This window comes from Pelobates fuscus, chromosome 8 (assembly GCF_036172605.1).
Source record: "Pelobates fuscus isolate aPelFus1 chromosome 8, aPelFus1.pri, whole genome shotgun sequence".
Lineage (NCBI taxonomy): Eukaryota > Metazoa > Chordata > Amphibia > Anura > Pelobatidae > Pelobates > Pelobates fuscus.
The window spans coordinates 5,856,972-5,880,289 of record NC_086324.1 but is presented as its reverse complement, the minus strand read 5'-3'; the positions used below and the strand labels follow the sequence as shown (position 1 = coordinate 5,880,289).

General features: G+C 43.3%; 1 protein-coding gene across 5 annotated transcripts in view; it reads left to right on the top strand.

Moving 5' to 3' along the window:
- Positions 1 to 262: 262 nt before the first annotated feature.
- The window catches only part of KALRN (kalirin RhoGEF kinase), a 413,233-nt gene continuing 390,177 nt past the window's right edge, over positions 263 to 23,318 (top strand). For 3 of the 5 annotated variants that reach the window (XM_063429174.1, XM_063429173.1, XM_063429170.1), the window contains exon 1: positions 264 to 706. In XM_063429174.1, the coding sequence (XP_063285244.1) occupies positions 649 to 706 (58 nt within the window). In that variant the 5' untranslated portion in view covers positions 264 to 648. Of the gene's footprint in view, positions 707 to 23,318 lie in introns of all 5 variants that reach the window. The other 2 variants (XM_063429172.1, XM_063429175.1) reach the window with 2 other exon arrangements.

Here is a 23,318-nt window from a genome sequence, read left to right as displayed (position 1 = left end):
TCAGTGGGTGCCTTGGCAGTGAGTGCCCTGGCAGTACCCCTGTCCCGCAGAGCTGACACTCAGGGTGGGAAGGACATGGTCCAATCACATGGGTATTGTTGGGAAGAGGAGGAGGAGGAGATGATGTGAACAATAGGGGGAGGGAGAGAGGCTCAGCCTGACAGAGAGAGAGAGAGAGAGAGACTGATTCTGGGAGAGAGAGAGAGAGAGAGACTGAGCCTGGGAGAGAGAGAGAGAGAGAGACTGAGCCTGGGAGAGAGAGAGAGACTGAGCCTGACACAGAGAGAGAGAGAGAGCCTGAGAGAGAGACTGATTCTGGGAGCGAGACTGAGCCTGAGAGAGAGAGAGACTGAGCCTGGGAGAGAGAGAGAGACTGAGCCTGGGAGAGAGACTGAGCTTGAGAGAGAGAGAGAGAGAGAGAGAGAGAGAGGCTGGGAGAGAATTTGACTGATCCTGGGAGGCTGACAGAGAGAGAGAGAGAGAGAGACTGTGTGTTCCAGGGAGGGAGAGTCAGTGAGAGAGGATCTGACAGACAGTCTGACTCTCACAATAAGACAGACTCAGTCTGACTGTCAGGGACATGGAGGGGCCCCCATACTGAGCCAAGCAGCGGGACTGGACCCCAGGCCCCCCGCACAACCCCCAGCCATGGAGGGGGCAGAAGAAGGGGGTGCCGATTCCGAGGTGGATGCATTTTTCCGCACAGGTAAGGGGGTTCTGGGGGCCAGGTGGGCTCTGACCTCTTTGTACAGTTTAAAGGTCTTGTGATTATTGTTAATTGGCTGATATGTGGGCGATTCCTATCTGCACCCCACTTCCTTGCATCGATTTGCATCGATTTTCTGCAATCACTGTCTAGGTAGTGTAGGGAGCAATTCATCCATCCCTGTGTGTACCACTAGTGATCAGTCACATATATCCCTGTGTGTACCACTAGTGATCAGTCACATCCATCCCTGTGTGTACCACTAGTGATCAGTCACATCCATCCCTGTGTGTACCACTAGTGATCAGTCACATATATCCCTGTGTGTACCACTAGTGATCAGTCACATCCATCCCTGTGTGTACCACTAGTGATCAGTCACATCCATCCCTGTGTGTACCACTAGTGATCAGTCACATATATCCCTGTGTGTACCACTAGTGATCAGTCACATATATCCCTGTGTGTACCACTAGTGATCAGTCACATCCATCCTTGTGTGTACCACTAGTGATCAGTCACATATATCCCCGTGTGTACCACTAGTGATCAGTCACATATATCCCTGTGTGTACCACTAGTGATCAGTCACATATATCCCTGTGTGTACCACTAGTGATCAGTCACATATATCCCTGTGTGTACCACTAGTGATCAGTCACATATATCCCTGTGTGTACCACTAGTGATCAGTCACATATATCCCTGTGTGTACCACTAGGGATCAGTTGCACCCATCATTGTGTACCACTAGTGATCAGTCACATATATCCCTCATTCATCCCTGTGTGTACCACTAGTGATCAGTTGCATCCATCATTGTGTGTACCACTAGTGATCAGTCACATCCATCCCTCATCCATCCCTGTGTGTACCACTAGTGATCAGTCACATCCATACTTGTGTGTACCACTATGGATTAGTCACATCTATCTCTGTGTATCACTAGTAATCAGAGGACATCTATCCCTGTGTGTATTACTAGTGAACAGTGGTTATCCATAACTTGTGTATGAAAAGTGAGCAGTACACACCAATACCTCCGTTTGTCAGTAGAGTATATCTATTCCTTTCTGAATTACTACTGAACCATTACTTTAGTTATCAGTTTGCATCCATCCCTCTCTGTGTCACTAGTGACCAGTTCACAAACATCCCTCTGTGTCACTAGTGACCAGTTCACAAACATCACTCTGTGTCACTAGTGATCAGTTCACAAACATCCCTCTGTGTCACTAGTGATCAGTTCACAAACATCCCTCTGTGTCACTAGCGATCAGTTCACAAACATCACTCTGTGTCACTAGTGATCAGTTCACAAACATCCCTCTGTGTGTCACTAGTGATCAGTTCACAAACATCCCTCTGGGTCACTAGTGATCAGTTCACAAACATCCCTCTGTGTCACTAGTGATCAGTTCACAAACATCACTCTATGTCACTAGTGATCAGTTCACAAACATCCCTCTGTGTCACTAGTGATCAGTTCACAAACATCCCTCTGTGTCACTAGTGATCAGTTCACAAACATCACTCTGTGTCACTAGTGATCAGTTCACAAACATCCCTCTGTGTGTCACTAGTGATCAGTTCACAAACATCCCTCTGTGTGTCACTAGTGATCAGTTCACAAACATCCCACTGTGTCACTAGTGATCAGTTCACAAACATCCCACTGTGTCACTAGTGATCAGTTCACAAACATCCCACTGTGTCACTAGTGATCAGTTCACAAACATCACTCTGTGTCACTAGTGATCAGTTCACAAACATCCCTCTGTGTGTCACTAGTGATCAGTTCACATCCATCCATGTATATATTACACATTTTTATAGGGCCATATGACTGTGTAGGAGGCATTCATAATATCATATTGTCTACTGCTCCCTCCATCTATAGTACATACCATGTACTGCTCCCTCCATCTATAGTACATACCATGTACAGCTCCCTCCATCTATAGTACATACCATGTACAGCTCCCTCCATCTATAGTACATACCATGTACAGCTCCCTCCATCTATAGTACATACCATGTACAGCTCCCTCCATCTATAGTACATACCAGCTCGCTCCATCTATAATACATACCAGGTACAGCTCCCTCCATCTATAGTACATTCCATCTACTGCTCGCTCCATCTATAGTACATACCATGCACAGCTCCCTCCATCTATAGTACATACCATCTACTGCTCGCTCCATCTATAGTACATACCATCTACAGCTCCCTCCATCTATAGTACATACCATCTACTGCTCGCTCCATCTATAATACATACCATCTACTGCTCGCTCCATCTATAGTACATACCATGTACAGCTCCCTCCATCTATAGTACATACCATCTACTGCTCGCTCCATCTATAGTACATACCATGTACTGCTCCCTCCATCTATAGTACATACCATGTACTGCTCCCTCCATCTATAGTACATACCATGTACTGCTATCTCCATCTATAGTACATACCATGTACAGCTCCCTCCATCTATAGTACATACCATCTACTGCTCGCTCCATCTATAGTACATACCATCTACTGCTCCCTCCATCTATAGTACATACCATCTACTGCTCGCTCCATCTATAGTACATACCATGTACAGCTCCCTCCATCTATAGTACATACCATCTACTGCTCGCTCCATCTATAGTACATACCATCTACTGCTCCCTCCATCTATAGTACATACCATCTACTGCTCTCTCCATCTATAGTACATACCATGTACAGCTCCCTCCATCTATAGTACATACCATCTACTGCTCGCTCCATCTATAGTACATACCATCTACTGCTCCCTCCATCTATAGTACATACCATCTACAGCTCCCTCCATCTATAGTACATACCATGTACTGCTCCCTCCATCTATAGTACATACCAGCTCGCTCCATCTATAGTACATACCAGGTACTGCTCCCTCCATCTATAGTACATACCAGCTCGCTCCATCTATAGTACATACCAGGTACTGCTCCCTCCATCTATAGTACATACCAGCTCGCTCCATCTATAGTACATACCATGTACTGCTCCCTCCATCTATAGTACATACCAGCTCGCTCCATCTATAGTACATACCAGGTACAGCTCCCTCCATCTATAGTTCATACCAGGTACTGCTCCCTCCATCTATAGTACATACCAGCTCGCTCCATCTATAGTACATACCATGTACTGCTCCCTCCATCTATAGTACATACCAGCTCGCTCCATCTATAGTACATACCAGGTACAGCTCCCTCCATCTATAGTACATACCATCTACAGCTCCCTCCATCTATAGTACATACCATGTACTGCTCCCTCCATCTATAGTACATACCAGCTCGCTCCATCTATAGTACATACCAGGTACTGCTCCCTCCATCTATAGTACATACCAGCTCGCTCCATCTATAGTACATACCAGGTACTGCTCCCTCCATCTATAGTACATACCAGCTCGCTCCATCTATAGTACATACCATGTACTGCTCCCTCCATCTATAGTACATACCAGCTCCCTCCATCTATAGTACATACCAGCTCGCTCCATCTATAGTACATACCAGGTACTGCTCCCTCCATCTATAGTACATACCAGCTCGCTCCATCTATAGTACATACCATGTACTGCTCCCTCCATCTATAGTACATACCAGCTCCCTCCATCTATAGTACATACCATCTCCCTCCATCTATAGTACATACCAGGTACTGCTCCCTCCTTCTATAGTACATACCAGCTCGCTCCATCTATAGTACATACCATGTACTGCTCCCTCCATCTATAGTACATACCATCTCCCTCCATCTATAGTACATACCAGCTCGCTCCATCTATAGTACATACCATGTACTGCTCCCTCCATCTATAGTACATACCAGCTCCCTCCATCTATAGTACATACCATCTCCCTCCATCTATAGTACATACCAGGTACTGCTCCCTCCTTCTATAGTACATACCAGCTCGCTCCATCTATAGTACATACCATGTACTGCTCCCTCCATCTATAGTACATACCAGCTCCCTCCATCTATAGTACATACCATCTCCCTCCATCTATAGTACATACCAGGTACTGCTCCCTCCATCTATAGTACATACCATCTCCCTCCATCTATAGTACATACCAGGTACTGCTCCCTCCATCTATAGTACATACCATCTCCCTCCATCTATAGTACATACCAGCTCCCTCCATCTATAGTACATACCAGCTCCCTCCATCTATAGTACATACCAGCTCCCTCCATCTATAGTACATACCATCTCCCTCCATCTATAGAACATACCATGTACAGCTCTCTCAGTTCTCTGTATTTTGCTTTCTTCCAATCAGACTTTGTCTCATACCATTTTGTTTCTTAATCTGGCCAGTGAGATTCTTGTTTAGCTTTGTGCTTTGCGTATTGTTATGGTACAGAAATTACCAGAAAGATTTAGGCTCGAACAGTTGTATTGGAAAACCGGTTTGTCTAGCCGTAAATGTTGAACGTTGGTTGATAGTAAACCATAGGAAGAGGTGGGTAAGGTAGACGTACCACACAATGTGTGCTTGTGCCGCTAATAATTCGTGTTCTGTGACTGCGTTTGAATTGTTCGAGGTCTCTCAAGGCCTCTCTCGCGTTTGAAGCCACGTTGTGATGATATCTTCCTTTCTTATAATATTCCTTTGTATATTTCATCCACGGCAGAGGGCTAGTGAGAACGTTAAGGTGCTGTGAGTTCTGATCCGATTCAGAAGATAAAAGGCCGGGATGCTAAGATGCAATATTTACTGTTATGTCAGAATGAATGCATACTGGGGGCTGTTTGGGTCCACACACCTTCCTTATCGTTCTCACCTGTCAAGGAACGTGTGCACATTTGTCAAGGAATTTTGTTTAACCCCTTAAGGACCAAACTTCTGGAATAAAAGGGAATCATGACATGTCACACATGTCGTGTGTCCTTAAGGGGTTAAAGAAAAAGATTGAAATTTCCTCCTTGTCTAAAACTAGATTCACTGTCCCTTTAATCTTCATCTACCTGGAAACTGACCCAAATTACACAACAAGGTGATTCACATCTACTACACAATGTACTGTGACAATCTTCCCATTCGGTTCACATCTTAAAATATTTTAAGTGCTGTATATTGTGCGGTAACTCGCTGTATATTGTGCGGTAACTCGCTGTATATTGTGCGGTAACTCGCTGTATATTGTGCGGTAACTCACTGTATATTGTGCGGTAACTCGCTGTATATTGTGCGGTAACTCACTGTATATTGTGCGGTAACTCGCTGTATATTGTGCGGTAACTCGCTGTATATTGTGCGGTAACTCGCTGTATATTGTGCGGTAACTCGCTGTATATTGTGAGGTAACTCGCTGTATATTGTGCGGTAACTCGCTGTATATTGTGAGGTAACTCGCTGTATATTGTGCGGTAACTCGCTGTATATTGTGCGGTAATTCGCTGTATATTGTGCGGTAACTCGCTGTATATTGTGCGGTAACTCGCTGTATATTGTGCGGTAACTCGCTGTATATTGTGAGGTAACTCGCTGTATATTGTGCGGTAACTCGCTGTATATTGTGCGGTAACTCGCTGTATATTGTGCGGTAACTCGCTGTATATTGTGCGGTGACTCGCTGTATATTGTGCGGTGACTCGCTGTATATTGTGCGGTGACTCGCTGTATATTGTGCGGTAACTCGCTGTATATTGTGCGGTAACTCACTGTATATTGTGCGGTAACTCGCTGTATATTGTGCGGTAACTCGCTGTATATTGTGCGGTAACTCGCTGTATATTGTGCGGTAACTCGCTGTATATTGTGAGGTAACTCGCTGTATATTGTGCGGTAACTCGCTGTATATTGTGAGATAACTCGCTGTATATTGTGCGGTAACTCGCTGTATATTGTGCGGTAATTCGCTGTATATTGTGCGGTAACTCGCTGTATATTGTGCGGTAACTCGCTGTATATTGTGCGGTAACTCACTGTATATTGTGAGGTAACTTGCTGTATATTGTGAGGTAACTCGCTGTATATTGTGAGGTAACTCGCTGTTTATTGTGCGGTAACTCGCTGTATATTGTGCGGTAACTCGCTGTATATTGTGCGGTAACTCGCTGTATATTGTGCGGTGACTCGCTGTATATTGTGCGGTGACTCGCTGTATATTGTGCGGTAACTCGCTGTATATTGTGCGGTAACTCGCTGTATATTGTGCGGTAACTCGCTGTATATTGTGCGGTAACTCGCTGTATATTGTGCGGTAACTCGCTGTATATTGTGAGGTAACTCGCTGTATATTGTGCGGTAACTCGCTGTATATTGTGCGGTAACTTGCTGTATATTGTGTGGTGTGCTTTCATACTGTCGTGTTATTTGTGTAAATCGTATTTAGTAGTAAGTGAATTGAAATTATAACCAAAGTGTAAAAACTGGTAGAATTCCTAAACTCAATCATAACTTGATTTTCCTAAACTCAATCATAACTTGATTTTCCTAAACTCAATCATAACTTGATTTTCTCGTATATAAAAGCCAGTGTTTTTATGTCTATAATGAATGGAAGGTGTTTAGTGGGGTAATGGCAATGCCTCAGACTTTATACTCCAAAAAACAGCCATGAACCAGCCCTTGGTATGTCTCTATATCATATTGAAAAAGAAATTAAACACGTTTGGGCCTTGCAGGCCTCCTCTGTCTGTGTCAGGGTGTGTTACAATAGTGCTGTTTCAATTGTGAATTAATGGAAAGCAATGCAACAACTCTGCCACAATTGGCAGGTTTATATGTTATACATATTAATATATACAGTCCTGTCCGTCTATCTATCTGTCTATCTATCTTTGTGATAGGAGCACTCGTGGCTGTGACCCCCAGGTTGGGAGAGAGGTGTCAGCTGATTCCATGTGGGACGTCTGAGCTCTCTATCCAGAAGAGTGCAGTTCTAGGCTCAGCTAAGATACTGTAGAGAAACCTAAGCCTCCCCGCAGAGGCGTCACTACAAACCACGTAGCCCTGGTGCGAAAATTGCCATGCCCCCTTCCATCTCCCCCCATATGTCTACTTCTCCCCTCCCCCATACGTCCACCTCCCTCCCCACACACATGCAGACAAACAGATACACGTGCGGACACACACATACAGCCACACACACATACAGAGACACATGCACACACATACATACACACATACAGAGAAACATACATACAGACACACATACACAAACACACACACACACACACACACATATAGACACATACATACAGACACTTATACACTAACACACACACACACACATACAGAGAAACATACATACAGACACACACACATACATACACACATACGGAGACATACATACAGACACTTATACACTAACACACACACATGCAAAATGTTTGTCACCCTCCTGTTTCCTACCTTTTAGGTGCAGGAGGGTGACTCTCTATGCGGTCCAGTGGTGGCTCAGGCTGATGGGAGTCAGAGTTCCCACTCTCACTCCCTCTCCTTCCTCCCGCGCGGCTCTCTCTGATAGCTAGGAGGAAGTGACCGGGCAGTCGCTTCCTCCCAGCGTCTGACGTCATCACAGAGGGTTGGGCGCGCTGTTAAAGCTTTGCAGCGTTGACCTGGGCCCCCTGGATATTCAATGCCATCGGGTGGCCCTAACAGCCTGGGCCACCTGATGGGCCCCTTGAATGCGCGGTCCTGGCGGTTACACCCAGAGGGGTGAGAGAGTTAATATATATAGAGCTGCTGTGAGCCACCAAGTTTCTTTTCATGTTAATTAAGCATACTTCATCATATTCCAGAGCTTTTAACTAAGTTGTGAATTGTTGGAAATTAACATGAATTTGAAAATTCAGGACAGAATAGCTGAATTGAAAAAGATCCCCGAACTACAGTAGTTTGACTCTTTTCACCTAGAATGTTAAATTCACTTTGTGTTCATTCACAGATCTCATTTCAGTTAAAAATATGTGTATAATGTTTGTTGTTTAGGGATACGCTATGAAGAGATGAACTAATTTTGTTTAATGTATTAATAGCCCCCAGGCGGGGGTTCACCCATCGTATAAGGTGTTCGGTACTTTAATGATTATGACTTTATATACAGATAGGAAACCTTGAGGTTTTGTGAACATGGCTTTATGCAGTGACCTCTAGAACTGCAGACAATGCATGCATACAGGCACAGTGACAATAATAGATGGAGGTTGGACAGCAAAGGAGGAAGTAACATTCATTCTCTGATGTCACTAATCCAGGGGGCGGGGCTACAGCAGTTCATTTAAAAATCGCTCTCTGCAATGATACAAACTGTTAAAGTGCTTTGTGTATCTCTTGCAATCTTACAGACATGGACCTCGATTTGTTGGTATAAGATTTTTGCATTATTATTTTATGTATTGGATAAACTATTAAAATGATTTAATATTCTGAAAGTACTAATATTGTTAATATATTGATATACTTTTATATATGGTATAATATTTATATCCTAAAACTTTGAAAAAAAATATTAAATCATTTGAAAAGCTTATGGGCTCAGGTTTGAAAAAAAAACCATTTGTGTTACATTAAATGTGACATAAATGAAAATGGTTGCATTCCCTGCTTACGGGTATTTAGAAGTCATCCACTGAGGATTTTAGGAAAATGCTAGCAGAAGTAATGCTAATCCCTGTATATGGGTTTACTGATAATATAGTAAATCAATCTAGCGCCAGTACTGTTCGTACAGATTGTTATTTGCAAAATACCCTAAATGCTAGAATCCCACCGTGGGCCTGTTACAATGTACAGTATTGTTCATGCATGTCTCTGCCATGTGCTCATTGGTTCTGGAATGGTAAGAAAGGAAAGTAGGACATTATGTTTCTTTGCAGAATGAAATCAATCTGTATAAACGGGGTTGGTAGGGAAGGTGTTAAAGCAAAGGTGGGTGACCAGACAAGCAGTGTTTTCTCATTCAGATAACACAGGGATGCTCCACCTGCCCCAAATCAGTCTCTGGGCATATCATGTCTGGTGATACAGCAGATTGCAATCGATATCAGGGATCTCACAGTTTAGAAATCATTTTGCAATCAATCTTATCACATAAGCTGCTTCCTATGACAAAAGCAAGCAAAGCGGACTGCTTAGTGGACAATATTCTTAGGAATTGTTATCAGATTGGAAATGTCAATCAAACCAAGGTGGCAGGAAATAGTGCTGGTGCCGGAGAATCAGTCCAATTGTAATGATGTCACATGATCCAGTGGCAGCTGATAATAGACCAGTCTAATAAACAAAATTACCCCTGATGGGCAGTGGATATAAGATCCACTACTACTTGCGGACGTTGCAGACAGGCCTGATAATGGAATTCTCTAAAGAATGAGCCACACTGAACACATCCTAACTACGACCGGAATAGATCAGTTATTATAAAGAAATTGTCAACTCATTGCAGTTTACTGTTTAATAGTTCATCAATCCCCAATGGGTGTCTATAGAATCTTTAGATTTATTCAGGAAATATACATTTCTCACAAACAGAAAATGAAAATTGCAACAAAAATGTGTGTATTTCTGCTTAAATTATGCAATATCATTGTCAGTTTACTACACTTCACAGTCAAAGCTAATCACTAGTTGTCCAGAAAGGGAATTTGATAATTTAGACCTACATGCAAACGTAGCTTTTGTTGCCGAAGATGTGACAATCACTTGGAATTCCCTAAATCCACACTTTAGTGTAGAATTCTGTTTGGATATTGAGTAAGTCACCGTCGGGGCTTATTTATTAAATAAAAATTTTTGGAGTCTTGACATTAGAAACTTTAATTCTATAAAACCAGCTGGAAAAATAAAAAATAACATCTTTACGTTTTGCTGATATTTAGGTCTGTCTTTGTGATTCCCACTTCAGAGAAATAACCTGTTTCACCAACTAATAAATCTTATGTTTTTTTCCATGTATCTGGTTAAGGGGATTTGCGGTTCCCATAAATCACTGATTGATTGAAAAATAACAGAATTCTTTATAACACACGTGTTTCTCCGATTTCTGCATCTGAGCGTGAGGCTGAGTGCCCCCCATTCCACTGGCTGAAATGACAGAAATATAGATTGGTTTTGCTGAGGGCCTGGTGTGCCCATTCTCTGCCAGAGATCTTGTACACAGGGTACTTTTGGGCACATGTGCCCGCCAGCTATCTACTGAATATGCAAAGGATGAAGAGAGATCAATGGCTACGCTTAATATTTTTTATTTATTTGGGAAGAGCTGCATTCTCGCTGCAGTCATGAAGTGGCTGCGATTGAAATGTATTAATTACTTTAATTGGCTTCTTACAAAATGCTAATCACGCTCCCAGACCGTAGATGGTGTAATTATCAATGTAACGAGGGCGTTGTATGTGTAACTGATGGCATTATATTGCATTCCATCCCCTAACAGGCATAACTCATTCTGTTTGCTTTATATAGATGGCCTTTCTGTGCAGCCAATCACAATGCTCCGTCTGATGTTGGTGTGTCATGCATTTAAACTATCCAGGCTGTTATGGTTACGTTGTATTTATTCTATACATTTCCTTTGCTTTGCTTGTGAGGACAATGTACTTATTTGTTACTGTTACGCACATTGCGCCATTTACTGTGCAGTTAGATTTATTGCTAACATTTATTTGTAAAGTGCCATTAAAACCAAGAAATAAAAAGGCAATTAAAAAAAATCTATACAGGAAATATCCAAACTTCAGCTGCGATCAGTGATCAAATCTGACTATCGAAGGCTTTGTTTGCAGCCATATCTGAGGATATGAGACAATGCACAGGATCGCGGTGATCACGTCACATAATCGGCTATTGGCACAATCAGGTTTGTGGTTAAAATGATAGTAATAACAATTATACTATAATAATATTAAGAATTTGAGTGAGGAAAAGTACATTTAGCCTGTCGATAGTTTCCAAGTATTCCTTGGGTTTGGATGTGACTACCCAACTTAATGGTAATTATTTGATTAAGTTTGGAAGGGTGAAAGGCTGCGCTGATCTAACTCTGAGACATTCCAGCTGGAATCCGATCCACCAAACTATCTCACCAGCTACCAGATCAAGCTAAGCTGTTTTATATATTTGTGTGTACATACCATGCTGAGAGTGATAGGATTTGATCTAGATTGTAGATTCCAACGGGAATTGGGCCAATTTTTTTATTTTTCTGTCTGATTTTGTATTGTCTGTTGGATGCATTTTAACGTTGTCTTTTCCTTTATACACAAACGGCATAGGAAGACAGGAGGAATGGTGCTAATCTATCATAGAACAATGTTAAAGGGCAGGAGAGGTACGCGCTATTCTTGTAACATAATTCTCTCTGTATGTACAGTACAGGACTGGTATGACGGAAGATGGTTTGAAAGATTGTGTGACAATGCTTCACCCTCACAAACCACCCTTGAGTGAAACAGCCTGGGATGGCATGTAAAACAATTCGCAGAATGCTTGGGAATCTGGATGCAGACTCAGGGAGAGTCACACCAAGACTAACAGGAGTCAGTGAAGAAATATGGCAGGTCAAATCCAGGGTGAGAGCAGGTGTTGAAGAGGCCTGCCAGGAGTTAGATATCCGCAGATTAGGTATTAGGACAACAAGAAGGACAAAATGTGAGAACAGGAACGCAGGAATAAATGAGGACTGTCTGGGGTTCAGGGTGAGCCTGTGCGAGGACGCGTAGATTGCGTCCATGCTGTTTGGCATGCTCTGATTCATGCTGAAGTAAAGTGTCATCAATATGGTGGATAGGTCACGTGATGTGCACCCAGAGTCATGCCCCGGTGCCATAAAAATGGTATAATGCACGAATATCACTATTGTAATAACGGAAATGTCTTTAACTGCCCAAAATCTTGCAGATCCAATGGCAGCCCCTCATAAATGGCAAAAACTAAGAAAGATGCATCTATACTGGTGTTCCTGCATGTATATTGTTTACATGTGTGACATACACAGCACCCATCCACCACCCCAACAGCACCAAAGCGAGAGACCCGTGGCCCTTCTATTACCCAGAGACGTACAGCTGTTTCCTTGCTTCACTGATGTTGCTATGGTAATGAGCGATTACAAGAACACTCCATGATCACTTATACAAGATGTTTAAAGGTACAAATCCACTAATACAGAGAAACATGTGTAACATGTTGGTCATAAGCCATATGGGGGTATCCCTTTCTGATAATTGGCTCTCAGCAGTGATGTAGGCAAAGAATTTCAAAAAAACATAAAATGCTATTTTGATGTATTGTGTCCCTTTAGGATTAGAATAACAGTTCTTCGCCATTTTACCCTGTCTGTTAAATTGTCTCCGTCATTATGACATCATCAGGGTTGCTGAAACGGTGATCTAGCCCTTATAGCACTCTCTAAACATGGAACAAACGGGAAAAGAGCCTAAATCCTCTGCAAGTATGTCATTACCAAGGAAACATTAAACAACAATTTTTTAATTAAAATACTTATCCCTTCCTGGAGATTTAACCCATTGAACATAACCCTGCTATGAGTCACCCTTCCTTAGTTGAGTGGTATCTCAGTTTGACTGGAATATTTTGCTCGTGTATTCCCGGGATGTACGCTTTGGCCCGTACATTCATTTAACAAGCTGTTTCGACAATAATGGCTGAAATGTTTGATCTAGAACAGGGCTGAATTAAAGCTTTCTCTGTTCTGACAGTACACGCTTCACAAAGAAATGGCATGATAAATGACTCCCTCCGTCTCGCGGGAGGAAAGACTCGGAAATGGGAGTTTGGGAGCAATGGATCCCTCTCCAAAGCAGAATGAGAAATAACTGGCTAATTAACAATTCAGCTCCATTAATAAGCACTACTAGCCGAGCCCCATCTCACATCCACAGCCTGATCCATCTCCTGGTGGAATAATCATGGCTCCCATGTTATGTTTAGAGAACGCTATCTGCTAATATGTTTTTCTTCTCTCTGTGGCCTTGACCCTGTTGATGGTTAATTAAAGAGATTCTTTTACACTGGACACAACCAGCCGTCAGCTAGTATGCATCAATGGGCCAGTTTGGCCAACGCCAGGTCCTAGATTGCCAGGCCCCATTTCATTTTTGCACTTGTATAATTTCTTCATTAAGGTGGGCAGTACATGTAAACAGCTCCCTGTGACATGTAGCTCCCTGTGACATGTGGCTTCCTGTGACATGTAGCTTCCTGTGACATGTGGCTTCCTGTGACATGTGGCTTCCTGTGACATGTAGCTTCCTGTGACATGTAGCTCCCTGTGACATGTGGCTTCCTGTGACATGTGGCTTCCTGTGACATGTAGCTTCTGTGACATGTGGCTTCCTGTGACATGTAGCTCCCTGTGACATGTAGCTCCCTGTGACATGTAGCTTACTGTGACATGTGGCTTCCTGTGACATGTGGCTGCTGTGATATGTAGCTTCCTGTGACATGTAACTTCCTGTGACATGTGGCTTCCTGTGACATGTGGCTTCCTGTGACATGTGGCTTCCTGTGACATGTGGCTGCTGTGACATGTGGCTTCCTGTGACATGTGGCTTCCTGTGACATGTGGCTTCCTGTGACATGTAGCTTCCTGTGACATGTGGCTGCTGTGACATGTGGCTGCTGTGACATGTAGCTTACTGTGACATGTAGCTTCCTGTGACATGTGGCTTCCTGTAACATGTAGCTCCCTGTGACATGTAGCTTCCTGTGACATGTGGCTGCTGTGACATGTGGCTGCTGTGACATGTAGCTTCCTGTGACATGTAGCTGCTGTGACATGTGGCTGCTGTGACATGTGGCTTCCTGTGACATGTAGCTTACTGTGACATGTGGCTTCCTGTGACATGTAGCTGCTGTGACATGTGGCTTCCTGTGACATGTAGCTTCCTGTGACATGTAGCTCCCTGTGACATGTAGCTTCCTGTGACATGTGGCTTCCTGTGACATGTGGCTGCTGTGACATGTGGCTTCCTGTGACATGTGGCTTCCTGTGACATGTGGCTTCCTGTGACATGTAGCTTCCTGTGACATGTGGCTTCCTGTGACATGTGGCTTCCTGTGACATGTGGCTTCCTGTGACATGTGGCTGCTGTGACATGTGGCTTCCTGTGACATGTGGCTTCCTGTGACATGTAGCTGCTGTGACATGTAGCTGCTGTGACATGTAGCTGCTGTGACATGTAGCTTCCTGTGACATGTGGCTTCCTGTGACATGTGGCTTCCTGTGACATGTGGCTTCCTGTGACATGTGGCTGCTGTGACATGTGGCTGCTGTGACATGTGGCTTCCTGTGACATGTGGCTTCCTGTGACATGTGGCTTCCTGTGACATGTAGCTTCCTGTGACATGTAGCTGCTGTGACATGTAGCTTCCTGTGACATGTGGCTTCCTGTGACATGTGGCTTCCTGTGACATGTAGCTTACTGTGACATGTGGCTTCCTGTGACATGTAGCTCCCTGTGACATGTAGCTTCCTGTGACATGTGGCTGCTGTGACATGTGGCTGCTGTGACATGTGGCTTCCTGTGACATGTGGCTTCCTGTGACATGTGGCTTCCTGTGACATGTGGCTTCCTGTGACATGTGGCTGCTGTGACATGTGGCTTCCTGTGACATGTGGCTTCCTGTGACATGTAGCTGCTGTGACATGTAGCTGCTGTGACATGTAGCTTCCTGTGACATGTGGCTTCCTGTGACATGTGGCTTCCTGTGACATGTGGCTGCTGTGACATGTGGCTGCTGTGACATGTGGCTTCCTGTGACATGTGGCTTCCTGTGACATGTGGCTTCCTGTGACATGTAGCTTCCTGTGACATGTAGCTGCTGTGACATGTAGCTTCCTGTGACATGTGGCTTCCTGTGACATGTGGCTTCCTGTGACATGTAGCTTACTGTGACATGTGGCTTCCTGTGACATGTAGCTCCCTGTGACATGTAGCTTCCTGTGACATGTGGCTGCTGTGACATGTGGCTGCTGTGACATGTAGCTTCCTGTGACATGTAGCTGCTGTGACATGTAGCTTCCTGTGACATGTAGCTGCTGTGACATGTGGCTGCTGTGACATGTAGCTTACTGTGACATGTAGCTTACTGTGACATGTAGCTGCTGTGACATGTGGCTGCTGTGACATGTAGCTTCCTGTGACATGTAGCTTCCTGTGACATGTGGCTTCCTGTGACATGTAGCTTCATGTGACATGTAGCTGCTGTGACATGTAGCTTCCTGTGACATGTAGCTTCCTGTGACATGTGGCTTCCTGTGACATGTGGCTTCCTGTGACATGTAGCTTACTGTGACATGTGGCTTCCTGTGACATGTAGCTCCCTGTGACATGTAGCTTCCTGTGACATGTGGCTGCTGTGACATGTAGCTTCCTGTGACATGTAGCTGCTGTGACATGTAGCTTACTGTGACATGTAGCTTACTGTGACATGTAGCTGCTGTGACATGTGGCTGCTGTGACATGTAGCTTACTGTGACATGTAGCTTACTGTGACATGTAGCTGCTGTGACATGTGGCTGCTGTGACATGTAGCTTACTGTGACATGTAGCTGCTGTGACATGTAGCTGCTGTGACATGTAGCTTCCTGTGACATGTAGCTTCCTGTGACATGTGGCTTCCTGTGACATGTAGCTGCTGTGACATGTAGCTGCTGTGACATGTAGCTTACTGTGACATGTAGCTGCTGTGACATGTGGCTGCTGTGACATGTAGCTTACTGTGACATGTAGCTGCTGTGACATGTGGCTGCTGTGACATGTGGCTGCTGTGACATGTGGCTGCTGTGACATGTAGCTTCCTGTGACATGTAGCTTCCTGTGACATGTAGCTTCCTGTGACATGTGGCTTCCTGTGACATGTGGCTTCCTGTGACATGTAGCTGCTGTGACATGTAGCTGCTGTGACATGTAGCTGCTGTGACAACACTTTTCATACAGTGGCAGTCACACCTGTCAATCTGTTCTAGCTCAGGGATTTTTATCCAATGTGCCTCGCGTGACCTTCACAGTGTGCCATGAGAACATTGAAATATATATTAATAGGTGCTAGCAATTACACTGGGATTCCTGTCTGGCAGTTACTGAAAACTAATAAAAGCATGCATTTATCTTTATATAAACGAGTGATAAATTAAAAGAGAAATAAAGTAACCGTGGTCGGGAAATCTTTTTCTAAATTAAATGGTCCTTGATCCCGAAAAGTTTAAGAAGCCCTGCTCTAGAGCAAATATCTTCCACCAGCACAGATTGTACAAAGGCATTCAAATGAGAGCTGCAATGTCTAGACCTGGATGGCGGTCGGTGGATGCTGGTCCATGGGGTCGATGGGCAAGTTCTCTAATAAAATAGAATTCTCTAAATTTCTGTGGTAGTGAGTATGGTAAATATAAATGGTGTATTAAATGTGGTATGCTCAGTTTTAGGCTGCTTTTCTGGCGATTTTCCTATTTGCTCCTATTTAGAAACATAGAATGTGACGGCAGATAAGAACCATTCGGCCCATCTAGTCTGCCCAGTTTTCTAAATACTTTCATTAGTCCCTGGCCTTATCTTATAGTTAGGATAATAGAGAAAAAAGGGAGGATGAGTGGGTGAAGGCAATAATATAGGATGCCACTGCCAATAAATTGCTTTTATTGTGTGATTTATAATAAATTTGGTGTTAAAACTTTTTACTGACTACTATTCAGTATTACACAGTGTGTTATTTACCGTTAATAATTAATATATAATATATCTGATATACACTTAATGCAGTCAGTACATATTCAGTATACACCATATTAATGTGTGTTTATTACACAGCATGTTATTTACCATTAATACATATTTACCATTAATACATATTCATTTTATAATTTATTAGAAGCGCATTGAATCCATTCCCTTCCTGTATCAGTGTTTATATGGCAGCCATAGGATTTTATATTCTTAATCCCTATGTATATTTAAACAAATAGAGGTCATTTAGTTACTCCAATGGCCACTGGGGGGAATGCCTGCTTGCCAACGTCAAGGCAGACCCCCCTAGGCGGGTCCTACATTTCACCTTGCTTCCTTGAGCTTCTGGCAAATATATCTCTAATGAGACAGAGAGGGGTGTTTTTTATATACACCCCTATATACTTATTAATCCTCAATAGGGAACACATGGGATGGGCGGCGGCATTGTAACAAAGCTGTGTAATACAAAAAGTGAATACAAATACAAAAAAGAGAAGTCCTGCGCTCACTCCCATCACTCCTGGGCGGCAGCAACCACCACAGTACACATCAGCCTCAATATATATAGTAAAAACCAAAGAAAAAAGTTACCTGCGCTCTCTCCTTAATCCCTATGTATATTTAAACAAATGGAGGTCATTTAGTTGCTCCAATGGGCATTGGAGGGAATGCCCGCCTGCCAACGTCAAGGCAGACCCCCCCTAAGTGGGAACACATGGGATGGGCGGCGGCATTGTAACAAAGCTGTGTGATACAAAAAGTGAATACAAATACAAGGCGGGCATTCCCTCCAGTGGCCATTGGAGTAACTAAATGACCTCCATTTGTTTAAATATACATAGGGATTAAGGAGCAAACTTTTTTTGCTTTGGTTTTTACTATATATTTTGGGGCTGATGTGTGCTGTGGTTGTTGCTGTCGCCCAGGAGTGATGGGAGTGAGCGCAGCACTTATCTTTTTGTATAGGATGTGTAACGGCACCCCCAGGCATAAAAGGGGTTAAACCACCATTTAGTAGATCTTCCCTTCCAGAGACACAGGCACAGCTACTGCAGAACCCCAAACTCCCGAACAGGATACAAAGCAGCACTACAAACTCCCGAACTGGAACCTCACGAATAGCTGCTAGCAGCTGAACAGGAAAAGCAGACAATCAGCTTACACTCCTGGCAATCAGTCTCTAACAGCATACAGTAAATCCCCCCAAGAACGAGACAAGGCTCTGTGTTGAGGGTCAAGCAGTGAACAGACAGAGCTGTGGGTTTATTGTTCTTATATACACATTAGTACCACCCACAGGGTTTTGGAAAACAACCAATAAACACGTACAATACACTCAGACACTCCCACACAAAATCCTCCCCTCTGCCTGTGATACAATTACCTTACACAATGGGTAATGTAATTATCACAAGCAGAGAAATACAGTTTTTCCACATTATTCATAACTTTAAAAGTATGCATCACATTGACAAAAAAACATTTTCAGAATCAGCATACTCCAAATACAAACATACTTCAAAATCATACAAATTGGTCCAGTGGTTCAAAAGATAGATTGTAGTCCTTTGTGACCAAATGAAGCATGGCTTCTCTGCCCAAAACCAGTTCCACAGAGTCTTCTATCCTGGAGATAATTGGGAAGTAATCCAATTATCTCCAAGGACAGAGGCAAAACTCCATTGAACACATGGCAGCAAAAGACAATAAAATACATACAAATATATAACTGCAGCCATTGCATAAAACAGGTACATTCAACATATCCCCAGATAGCTTAGATCTGAGCGCACATTATTACTGAATGGCGCTCAGATCTCAAACATACAGTTCAATTGCCATGGAGCCAAAGTCTTTCACATAGTCTTTCATTATACGAATGGGCTCCATGGCATAGCTATCTGGGGTATCACTATTCAAATAGGGCAAGTACCGAAGGACCCGGCTTTCATGTCTTTGCAGGGGAAAATCAAGCTTTTGTTGCGGTCACCGGCCCGCCGAGCCTCATGGTCGTGCCCGACCGGCACGACCGCACCGACTACACGAGCTTACCTGCTCGTCGGCGAGCCGGGAACCGCGCACGTAGTTCTTCCGGGCATCACGCCCGAATCCAATATGGCGCCGACCACGTGGTCGCGTCTATGGATAGCCCCGCAACCGAGAATTATACTAACGTGTGCGTGACGTAACGTGTGCGTGACTAATTCCGTGTTTCTGATTTCCTGGTATCCCGATCCTTGGCGTTTCCCTGGTTATTCTGATCTCTGGTTTCCCTGACTTGGCTTGTTTAATCGGTATTGAGTATTTTCTGGCTTCCTTGACCTCGGCTTTCCCTTTGACCATTCTCTGTCTCTAGCGTATTAGTCCGGCCATTCTAAGGTCCGGTTTACGCTCTATCCTGTTATTTTCCTTTTCTTACTTATGTATATGTTTACATAGTTTCTGCGTGCTGGACCACATTACTAGTCGTGACAGCTTTTTAACATGGGGCCATAGTCCAGAGGCAACAGGTGGGCAACCAGGCTTCTCCAATGCAATGTGGCGAGATTGGTCTCGTCACATGATGTTATATACCTATTGTGATAATCATTGTATTCTGTATGTGATACGTTGAATCCATTCCCCTCAGTACATGTATCACATTGTATTTCCTTTTTATATTCCATGCACAGACAAGTGACAGTTATTGCATTATGCTGTTGTTATGGCAACTGACATGCATTACCACAATGCATTTGCACATAACACTCAGATTTCAGAAAATCCTCAGGGATGAAACACAAAAATTTTGCCGACGCCGTGCTACGTCATTTCCATTTATGGCTGTTTACAGTACTGGAATTTTAGCTTTTGCCCACAAGCATTGCAATCTAAATAGATTGTGGTTAAAACATTGGGTCTTCAGCTGGTCTGTATACAGACCCATTCCAGCTCTGTATATTGTACACAGTGCAATAGCCCATATGTGCTGTGTGTTTGCACTATAGTAAGCTTCTATATAGCACTGTGCCTCTCTATCATCACAGTGTCTCTGTGTATAGCACTGTGTCACTGTATCATTGTAGTGTCTGCGTATAGCACTGTGTCACTGTATCATTATAGTGTCTCTGTGTATAGCACTGTGTCACTGTATCATTATAGTGTCTCTGTGTATAGCACTGTGTCACTGTATCATTGTAGTGTCTCTGTGTATAGCACTGTGTCACTGTATCATTATAGTGTCTCTGTGTATAGCACTGTGTCACTGTATTATAGCAAAGTGTCACTGTATCATTGTAGTGTCTCTGTGTATAGCACTGTATCATTGTAGTGTCTCTGTGTATAGCACTGTGTCTCTGTGTATAGCACTGTGTCACTATAATTGTAGTGTCTCTGTGTATAGCACCGTGTCACTGTATCATTGTAGTGTCTCTGTGTATAGCACTGTGTCACTGTATCATTGAAGTGTCTCTGTGTACAGCACTGTGTCACTGTATCATTGTAGTGTCTCTGTGTATAGCACTGTGTCACTGTATCATTGCAGTGTCTTTGTGTATAGCACGGTGTCACTGTATCATTGCAGTGTCTTTGTGTATAGCACTGTGTCACTGTATTATAGCAAAGTGTCACTGTATACTAATTTCTTGCTGTTAGAAGCCAACGTGGAGTCTGCAAGGCTAGAATTTTGTATCTGGTTGCAGTATAAATGAGCGTGGAGTCCCTAGAGGTCTGTTTACATTCTTGCTCCATGGTCCGTGTAGTGGGAGAGGTACGCTACGCATCTCAGGTTTCAAATCTTCCCTTACATCTGTCACTAGTGCTGCAAACCACTGGGTATAGCACTGTGTCACTGTATCATTGTAGTGTCTCTGTGTATAGCACTGTGTCACTGTATCATTGTAGTGTCTCTGTGTATAGCACTGTGTCACTGTATCATTGTAGTGTCTCTGTGTATAGCAATGTGTCACTGTATCATTGTAGTGTCTCTGTGTATAGCAATTTGTCACTGTATCATTGTAGTGTCTCTGTGTATAGCACTGTGTCACTGTATCATTGTAGTGTCTCTGTGTATAGCACTGTATCATTATAGTGTCTCTGTGTATAGCACTGTGTCACTGTATCATTGTAGTGTCTCTGTGTATAGCAATGTGTCACTGTATCATTGTAGTGTCTCTGTGTATAGCACTGTGTCACTGTATCATTGTATTGTCTCTGTGTATAGCACTGTGTCACTGTATCATTGTAATGTCTCTGTGTATAGCACTGTGTCACTTTATCATTGTAGTGTCTCTGTGTATAGCACTGTGTCACTGTATCATTGTAATGTCTCTGTGTATAGCACTGTGTCACTTTATCATTGTAGTGTCTCTGTGTATAGCACTGTGTCACTGTATCATTGTAGTGTCTCTGTGTATAGCACTGTGTCACTGTATCATTGTATTGTCTCTGTAATCTGCTCCCAAAAAACGTGAGTGCGTAACCGCTCAGTGTTCGAGGACAGCTGTGAGATACAGTGTTATACAGACACTCCAGTCCTGGCTGCTTGCAGTTTGTGATGCCGCCATTACCCTCCTCAGCTTGGCAGACAGTTCTGTGGATTGTGCCATATTACCTGCCTCGGCCCTCTATGCTGTGTCTAAATTGGTAATCAGCTGGACAGCATTCAGAGTGAAGTTCATTTAATCCCTTGAAAAGCAATCCCTAATAACCCCTGGCTAGTTGGAGTTGGTTTTACACGCGCATGTTAGTCCATTGAAAAAATAGAAAGAAATGGGATCCGTGTGAAAACGGGTGTAGAAGGGAATAAACACCATCTCCACACTGATCCCATGCACCAGGAGGGCACTCCAGCAATGCCCAAAGGGCTTAACCCTAGACACTAGCAACAGAAATAAAAAAGCAAAAATTCACAAACTGAATATAATGCTGACTGGAGATAAAAACGTAGGCACCAAAGCATCCAGTTAGTCCATATTGTGTTTTTTTTTTTTTTTAATGAATCCTAAAATGTTAGGCCAAAGTAGCTGAAAATGGCAATACAACCACAGGACTATTGTAGCAGCTCGGTAGTTTATCAATTCTCTGAATGAGCCCCATTGTATCTCCAGGGCTGCTAGCTACGCTTTTTGATAATAATGGAGGTTGTATTTCTGAGCCAAGGTGCGTATTTACCTCCCAACCTGCCTGATCTTTTTTACCGTTCCAGGCCCAGAATGAAAAGCTTAGCTTCCAAAACCCCTGTCCAGTGACCTGTCATCACCTTTATTACACAGATCTGATGGTTTAATTAATGGAGCCGATTATAGATGACAGACGCCATTCATGGACTGTGCGGTAAAGTAAAGAGGCGGCCGTGTATTGATTCAGCTGCTCTGATTGTGGCAACATAGTGAATTCTGCAAACACAGGGACATAATAACTAGGAAGCATTAAATATCTACTGCGTCCTTCTAATTCGCTACTAATTCCCAGGGTTACCATCCTCCACGCAGGGACCTGGGGGAACAGAGATGGAAATCTCCAGTTTTTGGTTAAAATAGTGAGATATAGAAACTAGCTGAGAATGTTTCCTATTTGATTATCTTGTTCTAAGATTTCCTGGTCAATTCATCCCAATTTGCAGTTTATGATCAGGTTCTGCAGTTCTTCCACTTTAGTGTGCCAGAGGGTAAGGCACTGTCTAATGTATGCTAAAATAAACTTTACCAGATCATTTACTAAATTCTACTAAAACTGCATAGGGATCTATTTACTAAGCAGTCATTTATGACCTCTCAATGCAAAATCTGCCTCACTTAGCCAAAAATAGATTTGTTTTCTCTGACCATTGCTATTTTCAAGCACAACGCATTGTTTAGTAAATGAACACCTCGA